The sequence below is a fragment of the Patagioenas fasciata genome, chromosome 15 (assembly GCF_037038585.1).
Source record: "Patagioenas fasciata isolate bPatFas1 chromosome 15, bPatFas1.hap1, whole genome shotgun sequence".
NCBI classification, from domain to species: domain Eukaryota; kingdom Metazoa; phylum Chordata; class Aves; order Columbiformes; family Columbidae; genus Patagioenas; species Patagioenas fasciata.
The window spans coordinates 3,572,027-3,592,975 of NC_092534.1; the positions used below are offsets into that span (position 1 = coordinate 3,572,027).

The 20,949-nt window shown below is 43.1% G+C and overlaps 2 protein-coding genes across 3 annotated transcripts in view; one reads left to right on the plus strand and one right to left on the minus strand.

Moving 5' to 3' along the window:
- LOC136108748 (uncharacterized) overlaps positions 1 to 14,216 on the plus strand; it is a 91,891-nt gene extending 77,675 nt beyond the window's left edge. For both annotated transcript variants that reach the window (XM_071815258.1, XM_071815257.1), the window contains 13 exons: positions 399 to 564; positions 1,871 to 2,055; positions 2,627 to 2,719; positions 2,967 to 3,171; positions 4,086 to 4,273; positions 4,952 to 5,049; positions 5,442 to 5,626; positions 6,650 to 6,852; positions 7,347 to 7,536; positions 8,197 to 8,306; positions 9,554 to 9,673; positions 10,080 to 10,219; positions 13,228 to 14,216. In XM_071815258.1, the coding sequence (XP_071671359.1) occupies positions 399 to 564; positions 1,871 to 2,055; positions 2,627 to 2,719; positions 2,967 to 3,171; positions 4,086 to 4,273; positions 4,952 to 5,049; positions 5,442 to 5,626; positions 6,650 to 6,852; positions 7,347 to 7,536; positions 8,197 to 8,306; positions 9,554 to 9,673; positions 10,080 to 10,219; positions 13,228 to 13,243 (1,899 nt within the window). In that variant the 3' untranslated portion in view covers positions 13,244 to 14,216. The remainder of the gene's footprint in view (positions 1 to 398; positions 565 to 1,870; positions 2,056 to 2,626; positions 2,720 to 2,966; positions 3,172 to 4,085; positions 4,274 to 4,951; positions 5,050 to 5,441; positions 5,627 to 6,649; positions 6,853 to 7,346; positions 7,537 to 8,196; positions 8,307 to 9,553; positions 9,674 to 10,079; positions 10,220 to 13,227) is intronic.
- Positions 14,217 to 17,997: 3,781 nt separating this feature from the next.
- Positions 17,998 to 20,478, minus strand: RMI2 (RecQ mediated genome instability 2). The gene is made up of 2 exons (XM_065850949.2): positions 20,007 to 20,478; positions 17,998 to 19,093 (listed from the first exon to the last, which is right to left on the minus strand). Exons 1-2 carry the CDS (start codon positions 20,275 to 20,277, stop codon positions 18,945 to 18,947), a joined length of 420 nt encoding a protein of 139 aa, XP_065707021.1. The 5' UTR covers positions 20,278 to 20,478; the 3' UTR covers positions 17,998 to 18,944.
- Positions 20,479 to 20,949: the final 471 nt, after the last annotated feature.

Sequence of the window (20,949 nt, forward strand, 5' to 3'; positions counted from 1 at the left end):
GCAGGCCACCCCTTAACAAAGCGATGATTTAATTAGTAACAGGCCAAGACAAGAGATGAAAGAAGTATCAGCTGCTCTGGTTGAGCTGTGTTCTTTGTTCTGGAATACATGGCACAAACAAGCAGCCTCACAGGGAACGCAGGGTCTGTTTCTCTCCCTGCTACCATTGACATTTTGTTCACAGCCTCGTGCTGTCCGGTCCTTCGGCTCATGACCAATCCTCCCGATGCTTGTGCCTCTCTGGAGAGCGTAACTCCTGTGTTGTGTACAAGCGTTGGGAAACATTTTCCTCCTCACTAACCTTTCCCTGGGGAGCACTGATATTTGAGCATCATCTCTGAACATTCATTAATTCTGTGCCGTGGCTTTGAATAAATGTCTTTCCTTTATGGCTGCAGTTCAGAGCCTTTGAAGATATTAGGCTGGGCCTGACAGGAACTGCTGCTTCCTCATCTGTTCAGAGCCAGATCCTGGTGGAGGGGAGTATGGATCAGAAAGAGAAAGTAAAAGTAGCTGCTTCGAAAGGAAAGGAGTGTTTTCAGTGCTACATGGGGTATTTGAAAGGTATGTACCTTCCCAGACCACTCTGATAGTTGTATGATTTGGTTTTAGCTGGTCCTATAAGGATCAGGGAGTTGGACTTGGTGATCCTGTGGGTCCCGTCCAACTTGAGGTATTAAGTGATTCCATGAGTCACAGCTGTCACTGGTATGAAGAGGTGGGCAGAAAGGGTTTGTGGCTCTGGTGCCAAGCTAGCTCAGTTTCATGGCAATTCAAGCCATGGTCTTTCGATAATGAAAAGCTGAAGCTCAAAGCTTGGTATACAAAAGTCAGCTTGGGAGACATTTGAATGATTACTAGCCAGGGGAGGATTATAATAGATAGTGATCAAACGTAGGATTCATTTCATTTTGATTTAGCCATCCTAAAGTTTTGTGCCTCATTTAAGAGAATTGTTACATTCCAATTCCAGTGAAGGGAAAGAGGCTGACAGCCCCATGCTGAAACCTGTATATGAAATATAGGATGTGGGGAATCACCCTCTGCAGGGGATTCTCTCAGTTCTGACTGACAACAGAGGGAACTGGGCTGTGCCGAACTTTTAGATGACTGAAGTTTGATGGAATGAGACCTGCTGCAAGCGCCTTCTGTTGTGACTCATCCACCTTTCGGCTACATTTCTGTGCAGACCAGGTAGATTTGGTGGCGTGACAGCTGTCTGAAACTCGTGTTGTGGCAATCCCAGCCCTGCTTGCAGTTACAGAGTCACCACTGCGCACTTCTGCAGGGGAAGGTTCTCTCAGGTGCACGGCCTCACTTACACGTGCTGTGATGCCTTTGAGATTAAGACCATTAGCTTCTGAATTACTGAAGTCAGAAGTTTGTAGAAATGATTCAGCTCAGCTCTCTCAACCCAGATTCTGTGTGCACTTTGCCAACCGTTTCTGCTTATGCTCATCAGTACTTGGGCAGAAACAGCTTATGTGTGATGGGTGAACGTGTGACTGACACCTTCATTTATGGTCTAAGCAGTTCGGAAACATCAGCAACAAGGGACAGTGGAAGACTGAAGCACAAAAAAGCCTGCAAATCACTATGACTGAGTGAATTATTTAGATTTATCTAGTACTTCAAGTAGCATATCAGTATTTGTCAATCATTCTCAAGCCACACAAAAGAATCACACACTGACATTGATCTCATTTTCTCCTGTTTATCTCCTCTAGGTTTTTTGTTGGTTTTTTTTTCACAAACACCTAAAACACACTCAGCCACTGACTCATCACCTAAGTAATTAAAGAGCTGGCTTTGAAACAATGTCTCTCAGCGTTGTTCCTGTAAGCCAAGCTCTCTCTTTTCATTCTCTAAGGGGATTTGGAAGAAGGAATGGAATTCAGTGCTTGTACAGATGGGCAAAAGATGGCAACCATCAATACCTACCTCAGCATCAATGGTGAAAGGCAAGAAAACATGGGACAAATGACTCTCGCAGCTGTTAATGGAAGCCTGAGTTTTCTGGCCCACGGATGTGGGGATCCAGTTCTTAAGACTGAGGTGAGACCCTTCAGCTGCAGTTAATTGCAGTGTGGTTTTTCCAGCATATTGTTTAATCTTTTCAGTTTGATGGAGCACCTCTCAGGTAGGCTTCACGTGTGACCTTCGGTGAGTAACCAGGCAAAAGGGGGAATTATGCAGTTTTTAAACATAGTTTTTGACTTTGGTGTGAAAAGATGCCATGGTGAGAATTAAAAGGTTCAGCCATACCTAGAAATCATAGAAAATACAGGACCCTCTCCTAAAGGGTGCATCTTCTGAAGAGGGTAAGTAAAGAGTGGCAGAGGTGGGCCAGGGCAGCTCAGCACAACAGTAACAAAACTGCAATTAGAATCCCTGAGTGTGCTTTTGCATCTAAAAGGGTTTCACATACTTGGAGGAGGCTTTTTGGTGTTTCATCCTAAGACTCTTCTGTTCCCATTTCCAACCACTGAATAACACGGAAGTCATTTCCCTGTAGCAGTGGGAGGATCTTTGCTGGCATTTAAACTAGTACAAACTCTGAGTGATTTGGACCCAGCACAAGCAATTCTAACTCATAAATTCAAGGGTTTTATTCATCTTCTCACAGCACAAACTTAATGAAATTGGGAGCCTTCTGAAAACCAAACTGCTGGAGAAGATGAAGAAGTTTGACGGATACATGTGGAGATTCAAGAGATCAGTAAGTATCTGTACGTCATTAATTAAAACTCATTATATTGTATGCAGTCATTTTGTTTTGCTCAAACCTTTAAATGCTTAATCCTGTGCTAACCTGCAATTCATACATTGGCAAAAAGCACATTTCCTGGTAAAGCTCCTATATCTGCACCAACACTGAGGAGTTCAGAATTGCCTTGGGATGGAGTCAAAGCTTTGGCTGTGATCACCATGTATATTGGTATTTGTTTTTTGGGGAACCACTGTAGGTGCAGCAAGTTGATTTTCTGGCTGAAGCAGCTGGCTGGCCTTCGACAGCCTTGCACAAGGCTGCAGGATTCCTCCACAGCGTGGCCAGAGCTGTCGCCCAGGTGTGGAAGCAAAGCGGAACCAGGCAGATCCTGAGAAGCAAGCTCCCGCTTTACCTCGATAAAGTTCAAGACACTGTCCAGCAAATGCAGAATGAATTGCAAAGTAAGCAAAATCACGCAAAGCAAGGAGAATAAGGACAATGTCAGTGCAGGGCAAAAGAAAATGGAGTATAATAGCACGAACATTTCTGTTTTGATCTGGCAAAAATTGCTGACCTTGGCTCTTAGTTTACAGAGTGATGCAATAAGCTCTAAGTAACCTTGGTGTAACCACCTTTCTCATGGGATTATTGGAGAGGCATTCCCTTGGACACGGGAGCCTGGGGTCCAGCGCATGAGAGCAGAGCCCAAATTGCTGAGCTGAAGCGTTTGTGCTCACAGTTCCCTGGCAAGCATTTCGTCCCCAAGGACTGTTCAAAGCCATCCTTAAGTTTTGAATGCTTGTACTAATCGGATTTCACTTCATCTGTTTTTCCTAAGTCTGTCCGGCAGTCACTAATTCAGTGGCCTATGGCCCATTTTGAAACCACTGAGAAATGTGGTCAGCTGCAATTAGCTGAGAGAACCTTCAGCTCTCCCAAGATTAAAACCTCACTTTAGGCCACTTACCTCTAGACTCTTCCCATTCAAAAATGCGATTTATTTGATATACTGTGTTTGAAATCAGTTGTGACCAAACTGTCCTGTTATTCCTTGAGCAGGCTGAGCTGTGGAGCTCTGTTGGTGGCACACTGCAGAGCATTCCTTGTGTTTATTTTGGAAAGCAGCAATGTTTTTAGAATAAGGCGCACGAGTGGATCAGGGCCGTAGCTAAATTCCTCTTTCAGGTTTCCATAAGATGGTGCCCATGCACACAGCTGTGAAATGCACCTGATGCCATGAAAACCAAGCTGCTGTTCTGTTCTGTGTGTCTGTCCTTCCCTCCTGCTGGGAGCTGTGGGGAAACAACCAAATAAACAGCCAGCCAGCCACTTCCTAACACACTGAGGTTTGTTTCATGGGATGTGTTTGCTTCAGAGCCATTAACAACCTTGAAGGACGCCTACTACGACGTAACCTCAAAGCCACTGGATGAAGTTTGGCAAGAGAAGACAGAAGAGTACATGCAGAAAATCCAGGCTTTTTTACCCACGGTTGTGAAAGATGTGTGGCTGATGGAGCCAATCCAGATGGCATTAAAGGGTGTGAAAGCAGGCTTGGATATGGTCGGTATAACTCGATTTTTCGTTTTTAATGGTTTGAAAAATAAGGCTTACAAATAAGTCTCAGCTTCAAACTATGGATAGACAAAAACTGTTAAATATTTTTGTTCAGGGAAATAGTGTGATTATTTTTCCACATAACAAGTTTCTGCACAGCTAATTTACTGTTCTTGAATTATTTGTCCTGCTTTGAAAGCAGGACTTTTCCAGCTGGAGGAAAGGTTGGTTTTACCAGTTTGGGTTGAAATCACAGCAGCAGCGATTTGTCATTCATGTAGCTTCTGCTTTTCTTCCATTGTGATTCCGATAAATAATGTACAAATAGGTTTGGGCTCTTCTAGTAGAAAAGAAGAGCATAAAGGATATATCATGGCACCAATTTATGTTAACAAAGAGATCAATCCTTTGGAAGCTACTGACACACGTTAACTCAGTGAAGTATTGCTGTAATTTCAGTAATTTTATTTTAGGAAGGATGCATTTCTGTCCATGATTTGTTGCTATAGTGACTCATCTTTTAACCTCTAAATGACAAGACGCTGTCAGCCAATGACAAATGCAAGAGGGCCTGAAGCGGTATTTTACTGACGGTTGATTTAGATCTCATGACCAAATACTGACCCTGCCCTGAAGTCCTGTGCTGAACGCAGTCTGTAATCTCCTTCTTTGGCTCTCCAACAGGTGACACAGCAGATGCTCAGGTGGGCAGAGGCCATGTTTTCTAGAGCTGTGAGCAAGATCCGGAAGCCCTTACTCAATCTTTACAGTTTTTCAGCCAGGTAAGTGGTGGGGTTTTGCAGGATCCCTGCTGCCAGGTAGTGCATCGTTAGTCTTCATTTCAGCTTGTGTGCTGAGGGGTATGAACAACCACCTGACCAGTCTTTGCTTGGGGCACATCACATAATGCCGTAATGTTCATTTTTGATGGCAACCAGGACAGGCTGCACATCAAAAAGCTACTTGGCAGCACGGAGACCAGCAGTGACAATAACAGGCCATATATGGCCATCATGGGTTATTGCAGGCCTTAGCTGCTGTGTATCTTTGTTTTACCACTCTAACCAGACTGCAGTTCTTATGAATATTTCACTTCCCCATTTCTCATAATAAAGCAACTGCCTTTTATCAGCTGAACAGATAAGGCACATGCTCTTTTGCTTGTATTCTACAGGAACTGTTCAGTGGCAGTCAAACTGCCAGTGCTTCCTAAAGCAGACCGCTCCCTGGATCTGGCAAATGTCACTAATTATCTCATTGAAGAAAAGCTAATGAGGCCTTTCCAAGACCTCTACAACATCAACATAGTTGCAGAGTATTACAGATTCAAACGGCGGATGATGGAGAGTCCCTTTGAATGTAAGCCCTTTAGGAGTGCTGCTTTGGTTTGTAACTGGGTCTGTTTCCACTTACTTCTGAGTTTTACAAAACATATTTGGAATAGTAGTTTAAACAGAGATGATACTTAATTAATAATTTTCCTATAAATTTTATATATAGTCTTTCTCGTAAAACAATAATTACCTGTAGAGTGGCAACATTTTGTGTGAAGCTGACATGCAATAAACACTCCTCTACTTAATATTAATGCAAATTTTCCAACTCTTGACACTTTTTTGTGTTGAGAGTAGAAATCAGCAGGAGGCATTTACCCATCTCATCTGTGTGCTCTGGGGAGGCAACGCTGTGGTTCGGTGCCTGTCATACCTGTTGGCCCTGGGTCTTGTCCATCCTTTGAAACCAGTGACATCGCCTCTGTTGACTCTAGGATGAAAAAGCTCAGCCCCACCAAATCTTCAGGCACAGCATTACCTGCAAAAGCATTGGTAAATGCAAATGCTAAAAGACTGTTAGTGGGCCCAGCTGTCCCTTATGGATAACAGCTTTTCTAGGAAGAGCCATTTTCATGGTTTCCTCCCAGTAGGCAGCACAAAGGAGGGCACTGGAGGTCAGTCCTAGTGCCCACGCAGTCTGGGTGACACATCAGCAGGTTCCTAGACTGCGATTGTTTGATGCTCTGCTTTGGCAGGGTATTTCCTTTTTTAGACAGTTAATATTATTGCTGTTTTGCGCATAAAATGTATAATGTGTATATGAGGGGGGTACACACACCTACAAGTATGCCTACCAGGTAGCACGGCTATACATCAAGATGAGCTTTGAATCCTAATTCATGTTTCTCAAAGTTTCAGGACACTCAGGTGGATCTATAATGAAAAAAGAGATTACTCAATTGTTTCCTTTCTGGAAATAATGGCAAGAGAAATTATTTTAACATTATGCCAGCCAGAAGCTGTTTATGTTCAGTATGCAAGTAATGGCACAGCACTTACTGCTATGTGGAAAACTCACAGATGTCTCTTCTGAAATATCGTTCTCTAGATCACGCTATGTTAATGGGGACCAAGCATCTTATGACTTTTGATGGAAGAATTTATGATTTGGTATCAAAGTGCAGCGTACTTCTTGCCAAGGATTTTGTTCACAATACTTTCACTGTAATACTAAATGAGGAAGCTAATAACTCAAGATCACTGTACGTGGAGATGAACCAGACTGTGATCGATATCTACCCAAGACTGAAGGTAGGACAGGAAGTCAAACATTCTTCCTTTCCAGACCATAAATTACCAATCAAAACAAAACCAAACCTATAAATATATATATATATGTAAATGCTCAAACTGGATTGGAACAGCTCTCAGATGTGTTAGGAAGTAACCACTTTTTAATCAGGGAATAACTCTCCAAAACAAACAAAAAAACCCAAACATTTTTAACCCAAGGGCTGCTTCTCTGCCCTCTGGGTAGATAAAATAAGAGAGGCTGAATTAACTTTTCAGGTTTCCTTTCACACAGTCTAAGAGGGATCTGGAGAACAAACTGGCCCATAGCCTTGGTGTACTTGGGAGGCTTTGTGCTTTTCTGCTCTTCCAGAAGTTTAACATGGCCATGTTCCTATTCCCTAAGTCTGGGCTGAGCAAAATTGACCCAATCCCACCTGCAGACACAGACTGAGCTTGCCTGTCATGTACCTTCACTGTGATATATTTGAAATTGCATTTTCATTTTAAACCAGATAGCCAACATGTATAACTTCTCCTTCATGGACGAGAACTGCCAAGTACTGGATCAATCCCTTGAAAAGAACAGCACTAATTCAAGGAGCGAAGCCAACACAATAGAAGTGTCGAATCAGGAAGGAATTTCTGTCTCCTGTGACTTTCGGTTTGATCTCTGTACAGTCACTCTGGCTGGCTGGCACCATGGTGAGTATCACTCACACAGCTATTGTCAGCTGTTTGTCCTTTTTTCTGTATCTCTGAGTTATCATCACCTGCAGTACTCACCTGGGGCTTGTCTTGCACTTGCTTTTTCCCACTTCATTTACCCACACCCTGGAAACAGCCCCAGGCATTCCCAGTTACTGCCAAATAAAGCACAGTACGTATCATTCCAGAAACAACAGCAAGTGTTTACCTCCGTTTCTGTTGGTTCAATGCAATGAAATAGACAGAAATAGCAGGTGGGTGTGATGCCGTCTGCCCAACCCCAAATCCTGTCTGAGAACCACTGCTCAACAGCAGGCTGAGCTTGTCAGACCTGCCAGAGCACAAAAGAGACAGAAAAGCTTCCAGGGTCTTTGGTGTACCTGGAATATGTTCCTTTCCCTGTGCCTCACCCTGTTCTAGAGATTAGTAGAGAATGGATAAGGTGTCCTGATCTGGTCAAGAGAAGCAAATGAGCAGCCAACAAACAAGGTGGCAATGCACCCTGAGAAAAATCCACATGGGTGCCTGGGAGCTCCTTTCCTCCGCCACAAGACAGCCGAGCTCTGCTGTATAGAACAATGAGAGCACACAGATGGCTTCTAAAATTTTCCTCCCTCTTCTCATGAGAACTACTATTTTACTCCAATCTCATTCCAGGTATTTCAGCTGGGCTTTTTGGTACCAATGACAATGAAGCTGGAAATGAGTGGACACTTCCTAATGGCTCCCTCACAGACGATGTGCAGGAGTTCACGCAGAGCTGGCAGGTAACTTGCTGAAAGCCGCTTTCCCTGCAATCACCAGTGGCGCTGGAGCACAACAGGGAGCACCCGACATAGTCATCTGGCTTGGCTGAACTAAAGCCAGACAGTGAAAACAGCAACATACTGTATATAATTTGTTTTTCAGTGTTTAACCAGGGAATAGGTGTTGGTAAATTTGCTAAAAAACATACAAAATTCCCTGTAAATAGACATCGAGCTGAAGTGGTGAGGTAAAACAGAGAGGCTGCTTCTGCTCTTAACAGGAACTTAAGTTGGAACCAAGTACATTGGATGTTTTCCTGCTTAGAGCCCATCCTTTTGGAATGCAGAGCCAGGTGGTACCTGGTCTGGGATAAATCTGCATGTACAGTTTGTACCAGGAAGTTTTCCCTCTTGAAGTTTTCTTCAGGACTGTTTGTTGTAGCTGGTATGTTGAGCCTCTTCACTTTTTTTTTGTTCTTCCTACTTTTCATATTGTCAAGAAACAAAACTTTAGAAGCGAGTAAGCAGTAAAGTTGCTCTCCATCCCCATACCACCTCAGACTTTTTTTGAGGATTAGCTGCTACTGATTCAGTTATTAACTTGCATAAAAGGTCTTCCTATAGCTATCATAAGTGTTGTTGTAACTCTTCTATACCAGTAACATCATATCTCTTTGCTTCAAAGAGAACCTTCATTAATTTACCACCAGCTGAAAATAATCTAAACACAAAAACACACAGGTGTACATAGCAGCAGATTTAGCACAACTATACGTAATACAGGTTAAATCTGGCCAGGTATTGAAACCTGAACTAAAAGCAGTCAGTGGCTCTGGATCAAACTGTAAACTCAGCCTGGCAACTCACTACCAGGAGGCGCCATACAGAATAAAAGTTCAGACAGCTAGCCAACTACTGACTGCGTTAGCAGTGAATAACAAAATCAATGGGAAAAGGAAATACTGCCTGTAGTCTGTAATATTCATGAGACATACTTTTTTTTTTATGAAGAGTGCAAGGTACTTCTCAATATTAATGGACAATAAATGTTAGAGCAGTGTACAGTGTACAAGCTGCCTCTATCTTCCTTCAAACCATCCCACACTGGAAATCTGGAGAATTCACACTACACTGATTAAAAAAAACAACCAACCAAACACACACCAAAACAAAAAACCCACAATTACAAAACCCCAAAACAAACACCAGAAAAACCCACAAAAACTAAAACAAAAACCCCACCAACTTGAGTAATTCTGTTTACCCAGGTGAACAAGTGCAGTCCTGTACAGAAGAAAGTGAAGCCATGTCCAATTACAGCCAAGCAAAACATCTGCAAAGTGTTTTTTGTAGAGCCACATTCACTTCTTAGAAACTGTTTCAAAGTTGTAAGTATAACCTCAGTGAGCATTTGGGGATACCCAAATGTCAGATTTCAAAGGACTACGTGTAATTGTTGCAAGGATACTGAAGTTTAGTTGCAGATCACTTTGGAAGTAATCAGAGCAATAATCCAGACATAGAAAATAGGTGTTATATCACCATAAATATAAGTTAAGATCCCTGACATCCACAAAATAGTGGCATGCCTTTGTTTAATGTGCAGGTCTAGAATTTGGAACTACAAGTAAACCCCTCAGTACTGGGAAGAGAACAAAGGTTTGTGAATGGTGCTAACACAAGCAGGAGGGGAGGGAGACACAGATGACTGAACTCCACAGGTTTCCCTGCAGGTTATTGCCAGGAGCTGTGTGCTGCCCCTGCACCGCACTCCTCTGCACCCCTGTGTTACAGGTGGACCCCCAGCCCTTCCACACCATGTGCAGGTCGGACACCTGCGGGGCGCAGGAGCTGCGGGCCGCCTGCCGCGCGGCTGCCGCCTTCGTGCATCTGTGCCACCGCAATTTCGTCCCTGTGGAGATGCCTCCTCAGTGGTGAGTTGCCTTTCTTTTCATCCTGAACATTCTGACTGCATCACTGCAGTACTTGTGTGTCTTATTCAAGAGCACAGGAGAAAATAAAACTAATAAATATGATCATGGGGGTGAGCAAAAAATTATTCTGTTGCTGGAATTATTCTTCTTGCTCCTTGCCTATCTTACACTCTTAGCTGTTCCCTCGGCAGCACACGGTAACCCATCCCATTCACACTCTCTAATGGCTTTCTCATTTCCTCCTAATTTGCTACACAGATTAACACAGAAGGATACTTGCAGAGTTTGGTGTGATTGTTCCTAGGAGTTCCAATTCTCAAATATTTTTGTTTCAATCTTTTTTTGGTCTGAATAATGCATTTGGATACATATTAACAGTAAGTCCTCTTATATAGACAGTAAACCAACTCAGTGACCTATTTTTATACTTTTCAGTCTCTTTTAATGAAATCTATCGATCTTCTTTAAACAACCTAGAATTTCAAGATTATCAATACCTGTATTTCAATGCAGCTGTCATCCAGATAGCCGTGTTCTGGGAATCTGCTTAAAAATGGAAAGCAAGCTGAAAAGCCTGAGAAGAGCAGTAGTGCTGGCATTACAATCCTTGCCTATTGCTGTTGTTATTGTGTAAACTGGTTATGAATTCTCACATTTTTTGCTGGAGGTGCACACAGTGCTGCAGAAACTAGATTAGGACAGTTCCTGCTCTAAAAGGGACTGGAGTTGTGTTCTGCTAACTCTATCTGCATTGCTTGGGAAGCATAGAACTTTTATGAAATAATTCTTCTCATGTAAAGAAAAAACCTGTGTAAGTCCACAGCCAAAGAACACTTACTAGTAATAAAATTTAGTCCCCTCATTTATTATCTTCAGAGTAAGTGCATTATTACTGCAGTTCCTGCACATTTCAGCTGTACCGCTGCCATTCCCAGTGTGCGTTACCTCACTTCAGAGTACCTAAAACCCAAAAGCACTGCAGTGATTTCAACACATGACCATTTAAGGATGATAGCAGCTGTATATTTCGGCATTTTCTGTATTAGGTATACTGACTAATTTGCACTAGACATCTTTTCTACAGGATATGCTGCATACAGTGTCTTCTTTGAACTACATTTATTGACTACAAACTGCTACATAAGTGATATATAAACAGTAAGTTTACCGCTTAATAGTGGCTGTTCACATATTGCTGTCTTAAGAGAGATGAAGATGTCCAACAACATCCCCAAAATTTTTTTTTTTTTTGGTCTAAACCAAAGAATAACATAATACAGCTGAATAAAACAATAAGGGGACAAAACCTCCTCTGGAATTTGCTCTATGCTTGTATATTTCCATTGAATGAGAACTAATTACTGATACACTCGCCCACGTAATAACTTAGGATGTAACTATATTTTTATGAGACTGCAATGGCAACATTTACTCTAAGAGCCAATTATGCTTTTACTTGAAATGAAGCACTTGGTTTTACACTCCTACCTTTTATGCCCCATCCTTTGCTAAAGCTTAGTAACAAGAAAGCGGGGTGATTTTTTTTTAATATATGCAATTAAATGTTATTCATTCACATTTATAAACTCACTACCACCTCAAAAGGGTGATTTTGTGACTACAAACATTTGTGGTATGCTTAAGAAATATATTTACAAGTATTTGCTGAATTCTCACCCAATAACGAATGGAATAAATATCAAGTATTTGTAGGCAATTGTGTTAGCCATAAAATAAAAACCTAGAAAAAAAGAATACTCAATATATCTTTAAGTGCATCACAAGCGTACATTCCCATGTGTGATAATAATGCCTTGTGTTATTATCTGCCTATGTACTCAGTTTACCCTGTGTGTAAGCAGCAGATGGCCATGAAATTGCTGGATAGTATCTTAGAATCATAGAATCATTTCATCTGGAAGAGACCCTCAGGATCACTGAGTCCAACCATAACCTAACCTAACTAGCACTAAACCGTGTCCCTAAGAACCTCATCTAAACACCTCCAGGGTGTAGGCAGCAAGTGGTTTTAGCTCCAATAATTTATCTAAACTCTTCAACATAATGAATATGAAATATAGAGACAAATTTTGTTAAATCTGAGCCTGGATAATCAGTTCAAAACAGGAGTTTTAGAATGGCTCCGTGGCCAGAAGTCTGAAGTCACTAGTGCTGCTAGTTTATGTTACCCCACTTCTGAGGAACGGGACTGGAATTACAGCAGCTCACAAGCTCGGCTAACAACAATAACATTATTAAAGCACACTGTAAGACAAGCAGGGTATACTGGGGATGTACACAGGAACAAACATATTGAACACAAGAAATAATTCTTATAATCTCAGCTTATTTTATGCATCCAGCTTTGGACACCATGTTTCAGTTAAGTTGTGAACCAGCTGAGAAAAGTCCAAAGGTCTCTATGTGGGGAAAAAAAATTGAAGGGCTGAGGAAAGACATGAGTCAAGTGTTTAAATAAGTAAAGCCACTAAAGCGAAGGAAGTGTGCGAGACCAAACTGCAGTAAGGAGAATTACGTCTGATGTTGTGAAAGAGCGTGTAACAGCCAGGCCAGTCAGGCATCGGAACCGACAGGCTGCTGAGGTCATGAGAACAAGAGAGAAAACAGTCAGTAATAGCAACCTCTGCACTATCTTCTCAAAATTCATTCTCATGAAGGATCTTCCACCAGATAGTCGAACTAGCCAGAGCCCATAAACTTTAATAATAATGCTGCTCGTTTCCTCCTAAGTGTGAATTTGTCAAACATAAAGAACCTTACATCTTCATTTCAGTTCAGCGTATCTAAGATAAAACTGTATCTAAAATGCTAAAATACTTTTTCCCACAGCTTTTTGATAATGTCATAAATATATCTGATGGTTTTTCCCCTTCATAAATTTATTGTAATTAGGCATCTAACAGCTTGTATTACATGTCACTTGTTACCTTCTATTGTTTAATTACTTACTAACCACTTAACTGGATTTAATCTCCTCTTCATTTCAGCTTGAGCCAGTTCTGAATGGCAGGTACTGGCCCTGAAGATGGAAGAACTCTTTCAGCACTCAAAACAAACAGCTGTGTTAGATGGGCAAGCTAGAAGCAACAGTAGAGAGAACAGTAAAAATGTGAACTAATTAGTGTTAGGACTACAAATATAATGAAGCATATTTAGTTAAAAAAAGCTTTTCACCTGAGAGTAAGAGGAATTATTTCAGTACAGTGACAAGAAACTATAATCAACCAGAAGAAATTGGACATAAGAGTATCAGTTACTTCAAAAAAAAAAAAATCATCTCCCATTCAGTGGCAAAGTTGCCTCTTCACAAGCCCTGAACTGTAGCACACATACATTTAAAAGATAACAAAGCTCTGTTCCAGCTAAGGTCAGTACAAGTGGGCTACTTTGTCAAAGCGGCGTTATCAGCTTGGAACCTGTGCAGATACCAACTTCTTTTTTCTCCAGAACTGAAACTCAGCTGTTCAGTAAATTCTGGAGAAAGTGACCTTTTTCCAGGGAAGGGCCCCAACAAGCAAGAAGCCTAAGACAATAGAAATAAGATGGTTAAATAACTGGAAGCATTTAATATTTTTTTCTTTTTATGCTGGTTCACTATTCCCTTACTGTTTACATTGTTAAATGAGAAACAGCCTTTTCTGTTCACCGGTTTCAGATTCTCCTTTTGTGGCTCTAGAACCTCCTTCTCAGAAATCAGTTTACATGTTGGGAAAAGGTGACTGATACCCATCCTATTCATGAAGTCGTCTTAAGGTTGTGTGGAAGTATCTCATCTCTTAAATTAGTTTCTATATTGTAGGTCTGTTGATTAAAACAACGCAATATGTTTCTCCACACAGTTACCAGGAATGGTAACCTCAGTAAAAGGTAACACTACAAAATGTTTCAGGTGTCTTTGCATAATATGCAAACCTGGAAATAACGGTGTTCTGAACTATGGAATAATCTTAATAAACATCTGACTTCCTTTTTTTAATGCTGGAGTGCATTTGTACTATTATTCACAAGATTAAAGTTGCACTGATCTCCAGAGTTGGAAATGGCTGGGTTTAAATGGCTCCTTAGTTGTGGAGACAGAAACAGCAGCTGGTCTCGGTTATCTTGTGTGTGCTGCCTCAGCCCACTTTTGCTTTCTGAACACATAGACTGCAGTTTTGTACAAATTCTGAGTAAAACACAGTTCTCACACTAGTCAGGAAAAACTCCTACAATTGTTCAGATTCCCACACATGAGATGCTGGTATGTATATAAAACATGGCAGAAATAAAGTCTTCCTGTGTAACTATTTTATAACTGCTTACTTACACAGAAGTATTTTATAACAAAGCCAAAATGGTATGAAATATTTCTGAAATCTAAAGAGTATTTACACCAGTTACTGAATTAAAAAAAAAACGCAAAGCCTTCTCCTTGGTCACTTAATGCATGCCAAACACATCAAATGTGGAAAAAAATACTGAGGTGACAGTTACAAGAACAAAGTAAAATGCCAGCACACAGAGCGAAACATTCACTACAGCTGCTTTAGTTCTCAGCTAATTGCAATGCAATTAGGGCTCCAAAAATACAGAGAATAATTTAACTATGTGCTCACTGTAGACAGCAACACTGAGATGGATACAGATCCTGAGTCTCCTAGAAGCTGCATAACATACCACAGGTGATAACCATGCCATTTTAACACCAATAAACACTTTAAACTACAACCATTGTGCTCAGCATGTTGATAAAGCTGTTCCCAGGTTCCACAAAGGCTCGGTTTGTCTAGATACTCGAGAGAGGCAGGAACCGCAGGAGTCCCTCCAACCACACCTGAAGCCATGAAGCTCAGCAGGAGCTGCACAGGCAGGGTCAGTCACCCTCAGATGGAGCCAGCACCCAGGTCCCAGAGACCTCCAGTGCCTCGTGTCCCCAGGGCTGTCCCGAAACACACATACTGCATCTGACCAAGACGATTCATACAGAACAGGACCAAAAGAACCATGAGCTGGAGAAGAGGTAGATGAGGAAACCCCACCCACGCACCCCAAATCACACTTCATTTTCATAATCTGAGTTTAGCAACTATTTATAGCTTTCATGAATAAAGTCACATCTCCATTTTGTTGTAGTGGCAGCTATGCCTTTCCTATGCTCCAGATGGACTACTGGTATTAGTGGAAAGGCAATCTCTTCTCCATGACTGTTCATAAAATAACTAGCCACAAATATGGAGTAGTTTGTTACAGGTAAAGATAGTCTTGAAATGAATTTTATAAAACCTTTAGTGAAACAAGGAAACCACCCATCAAAATTATTTTTAAGTATGTCTTAATCACTGCACGGTAATGTCTCATCTTGGGAATTAAAAGATGGAAATAATACAACACCTGCCCTTCCTAACAGAAGTGAGACATCAGGTACATGGTAGGGCTGTTCAGTAGGAAGGTGGCACAAGCCGTGGTGGAGACAGCACACTCCAGCCATCCCCGCTGGCTGACAGCGGCCTCCCAGCCTGCTGTGAGCTGCCACTCCCGCAGGGGAGCATGCCAAGGTGAGGTGATGACTGAGCATCCCTCAAACCAACTAAAATAGCTTTGTGATTCCTCACAAACGTGATCCTGCAAGAAGGATTCCCCTCGGCAAGATTTCACTGAATAATTCTGCACATCAGAACTTCGGTATTTCAAAACTGGTGTCTTCTCTGCACTCCCTGGCTTCATCAGGACTAAACTTTTAGTACAGAACAACTGATAATACTGCACATTTTAGAACACCTTGACTCATCATCTGAAATGTTCATGCTTCAGATGAAGGTAATGCAGTACACAAACTATCCTGTTTTACGGGAAACACATAAAATCCATTGAATAGCTCATGGATCTACACATCACACAATACAAATGGCTCTGATGTTGCTGCCTGCCTTGAAGGAGATGAGGAACTGCTGCATCTCTAACTCTTGCTCATCAGAGCACTCTGAACAACCTCTTTATGCCAGGACGGCTGGGTGTAAGTCATTCTTCAAGTGTATTTTTAGTGCCTACAACTCACCTTCAACATGTCCTTTCTATAGGTCATATATAGAAACTGCACATCTACAAAGCTCCTCAGCTACTGGTATGTGCTCTGCTGTAAATCCAGATTTGTTCCAGTGATGGCAGAGCCAACACAGTGCACAGAAGCCTTCCTGCAATCTGCAGCCACTCTCCTACCCCCTTCAAGATGCAAACAGCAAGAACAACATCCCAGCTTTGACCTCCCCCTCCATAAGACAGGGCTACCGAAGCCCTGACCCTGTAATTCTCAGTCATGTGCTCTGCTGTGCAACAGCAACAACAACAAAAAATCCAAAATCAGACAAACCCACATCCTACTGTAGAACTTGAGACACGAGTTAAGACATGGAAAAGGGAGAATTCCCACCACCCAGCAGAGCCCTACAGTGTTGAACTGGAAATGCAGAGATGAGGCACTTCAGCCTGGCCTTTAAACCTCAGTGGGAGAGAAGCCACCAACAGACATGAGCAGCATCAGCCACTCACTAGGTAAAGCACGGCTCAGCTCCAAGTCAAAGCAAACACTAGAAATATTTGTTTAGTAGCTCGACATTCAACTTTACTGAGAGCAAGTTTTGAATTCCTAGAAAAGTACTTTTTAATGTGAACTGTCCTAAAAGCATCCAGTCTTGGCTTTAAAACCCTTAAGAGTTACCGGTTTGCTCAAGCAGTACTTCAGTTCGACAGCAGCTCTCCTTCCCATCTGCCAACCAACACTTGGAGCTTTGTACTGATCAAGTATGTGAAACTTGCCAGGAGCCGTAATCAGAGCTTATGTGTGTGAGGTCAAGTGTACAGAACAGAGCCAGACATACTGAAACCCCCTAAATCAAGCAGTGAGGAGATCTAGATCTTCTTATGCTTGGAACTGACTGTTAGCAAAGGAACCCCAGATGCCTCATGAGCCTCTGGATGGGAGAGGGTGGGGAAAGATGCAAAGAAATCCTCTACAAATCCAGTCCAATCCAGCCCTACATAAATACACTCCAGTCCTATATAAACACAACTTTTCAGATGCATTCAGTAAATATGCATCACTGCCAGGTAGATTAACAGTACTCTCACTCCCAAGAGCCACTACACTGTGCACCTACCAACTCCATATGACAGGGGCTACAAGCCATATTTATTTTTTCCATAAATTTACTGACACAAGCAAGGATGCAGCAAACCTTCTGGCTCTTTATTTCCAGGGTTTTACTGCCGCCTTAGCATAAAAAGCATTCAGATGGAAGAGTACCTATCACCAGATAAAAACACCTGCTGACCCTGTGGATCATTTCTGATAGGCTACAGCATTCCACAAGTGAATTTTTTCCCAGCATTAAAAACAATAAATAAACCCAGACTGCCAAAAATCTGTATGTATGTTTTGGCATTTCATCAGGAGGGTCTCAGAGCACAGGACTTCCACTATACAAAGGCCTCTGATGTGATCTGGTTTGGAATACTAAACTCAAGGCTGAAATTGTGCTCTGAAATCCAGTCCTTAATCTGTAAAGATCTCATTTAAAGATCTACTTAAAAGATCTACTTTAATTTCCACATGCTTTGGAAACATAATCTTACAATTTTAAAAATTTAGTTACCACCACATAATTCTTGTCTTCAATTAAAATCTGACTAGAGAGTATCTTCCCTTCCCATATGCCTTCCTAATTAACATAACTGTATTGCTGGACAATATAATCCCAAACTACAAACACATGACACATGGATAGCACAATGCTTTCTTTATAACTCAAATACTCTTTAGACAAGAGGGGAAATAAACAGTAGTAATAGTTCTGCTTTCTAAAGGCTTTTTGATTTGATTTCATGGGTTTTTTTTCCAAAGGATGACAGAAGAAAGATAAAAATATATTTAAGAATTTCTTAAACAACTAAAAATAGCATACATTGGAACAAGAAACGAAACCTTCAAAAAGAAAAATGCAATTAGCACAGCAAGCTTGTTTCATGAGGTGGTATTTGCATCGTGAACCTGGAGAACCTATTCCAAGGAATCCTGCATCACACTGAGAAAGTTAATTTCACTTCACTGGAACAGAGGGGTTATTGCTGCACCACTTTCAGTACTTCAGAAACACAGAAACCAGGGAAGTGTTTAAGTACAAGACTCTGCTTACAGTTAGAAAGACACATCTGTCTTACAGGTTTACTTACATGGTTATTACTGAAAAACACAGGCGGAGATGTTATTTCCAACCACAATCTAAGCAGACTGAAGCACATTTTGCCTTCATTCCATAAATCCAGCTCACCCTGGTAACACGAGTTCTGTGCAGCCCCTGCTGTCAAGAACACATGGCTATAGGAATGACTATCTAAACACGTGTTCCTAGAAACAGCAACTAACATATGTACAAACGTAGTATTCCTAAGCGCACAGACATGTTACTCAGAAAGAATCAAATGTTTCTCAAATCTGCTGGTATAAAAAGAGACTGTGACATAGATTAACGTTGTGCTAATTATCAAATATGCAATGATCCCTCCACTTAACTCTGAGCCTGACTTCTCTCTTTGCTCTACTCCAAGAGTAACTGGTGGTTTTTTGAAACCACAAATACACAGAATGGTCCAATGCTCTACACCAAAAGAGCTTAAAAAAAAAAAAAAAAAGTAGTACATTTTCAGTTATTTTAGGCAGAAGAAAATGCATCTAGGGGATGACTCTGTGCAAATCCTCCACTTCAAGGCTCCACATATTCTTATGCACGGGGTTTTCAGAAAGATCTGTCATCTTTATTGCTCGAAGAACAGGTTCAGGACTGCAGGAGCGCACCACACCCATCACCATTACATACTTCCCTATAAAAAACAAGCAAGCAGGACATTTAAGTAACCTTTATAATAATCTTCATCTTCAATTCAGAAAGCAAAATATTTAAAACCAGGTCGTCAAACAGTTGGAATTAAAGCTGCCAATACTTGCAAGAAAACTCAAGAAACTAAGATTGCCTAGAACTGCATTTCAGAAAAAGGCTTGATTATCCATACAGCCATTTTTACAGCAGATTTTACTAGATTTTCAAACAGCAATATTCGAAACCAGCACACAATTTGCTCTGCCATGCAAGTGGAGGAAGAATAATTCAGAAGACTGAAAATGAAGTGATGTGACTATTTTGTACCACCATTACTGCAACCCTGCAGTCCAGCACTTCTCCAGTTGAATTAACGGTACTGATGAGTTCTTAGACTCACAGCTCTTCTCTGCAGCACCCTAGTTTGATAGAATGTTTCCTGTAACCGTAAAGAACTGAAAATAGGCCCTATCCTTACTGGAACTCATATAGGAAGGCAGCATAAGTCTTCACACTGACAGCCACAGACACGCTGCCCTGCTGCAGCACACACTGCTCCTTCTGCGACTGCTACAGCAGCACGGCTTTGCAGGATGTTTCTCCTGTGAATGATGGGGTATGTGACAAAGTGCCCGCCGCACAGGCTGAGCACGGCCCACAGGCGCACGCTTGACATGGGCAGGAACCATCCCCGACACTCCGGCACAGGCCGGAGAGAGCCTCCAGATGTGGAGCAGCCCGAGCCCCGTTCATGAGCTGCCCGCGGGGCCGCCGCCACGGCACAAGCGATCGTGCCTCGGGAGGGGCCGCTGCACCCCCACCCCAGCCAGGCTGACGCGGGCCTTGGGCGGGAACCTGCTCAGTTACTTCAAAATAAACACGCGGGGCAGCCCCCACCCCTCAGCGCCCGCCGGTACCTGCGCTGAGGCAGGGCCGCCCTTTGGGCACGTCCTCCACCCCCAGCACGGTGAAGGCGCCGCTGCCGTCCTGCAGCCGGGCCGAGCCGCCGCGGGCGCCGCCGCGCTCCACCTCCAGCACGGTGCCCTGCATCCACACAGCCCGCAGGCCCAGCGGCGCCCGGCCCGCCTCCGCCCGGCTCAACTGCCACGTCCCGCCGGCGTCCCGCACCGCCCTCTGCAGCTGGGCGGCCAGCACCTTCACCGGCGGCCCCGGCCCGTTCCCGGCCATGTCCAACCCGGAGGCGGCTGAGGGGCGGCCGGCGCAGCCGCTAAGGGGAAGGGCGGGAAGCGGCGCGCGGGCCACTCCGCCCCACAGGTTGATGGCGCCTCAGCGGCAGCCGCGCGTGGGGCGGCCCCGGCACCGCCGGCTGAGAGGAGCGGGGAGCTGGGCCGGGGCCAGCGGCCCAGCCCGGCGACAGGCGGCTGCGTTGCAGCAGAGCTGGGAGGAGCTGGAGCCCCGCGCCGTTGGGTGGGACCCACCCGCGGAGCAGCACCCGCGCTGTTCCCGCCCCCGATGAACCGCTGACCTCAGGGGGCTGAAGGGCGCAAACACCCCGATCTCCAGAACCGGACACGCCGCCGCACACAACTAGCACGTCTACTGCCGAGCCTCCTGCGTTAAAGACAAAAATGGCTCACATGGAAAAACAAAGTACTGGGCACAGGTGTGCTGCCTTTGATGCAAACAAGTTTCTCACAGGTGGTTCATCTGATCCCAACGACCCCGGTGCGCAGCTGCTCCGGCGGCTGTAATTAGTGGGTCTCGTTTCACCTGAATTCAATTCAGGATTGACGCCTTTACATGGACAAACTAGTGTAAAATCTGATTTAATGGTTTGGTTGGAGCAGTAAATGCATTTTGCTGTGTCCCAACTTCAACTCTGCAGACAGGTTTTCTGTT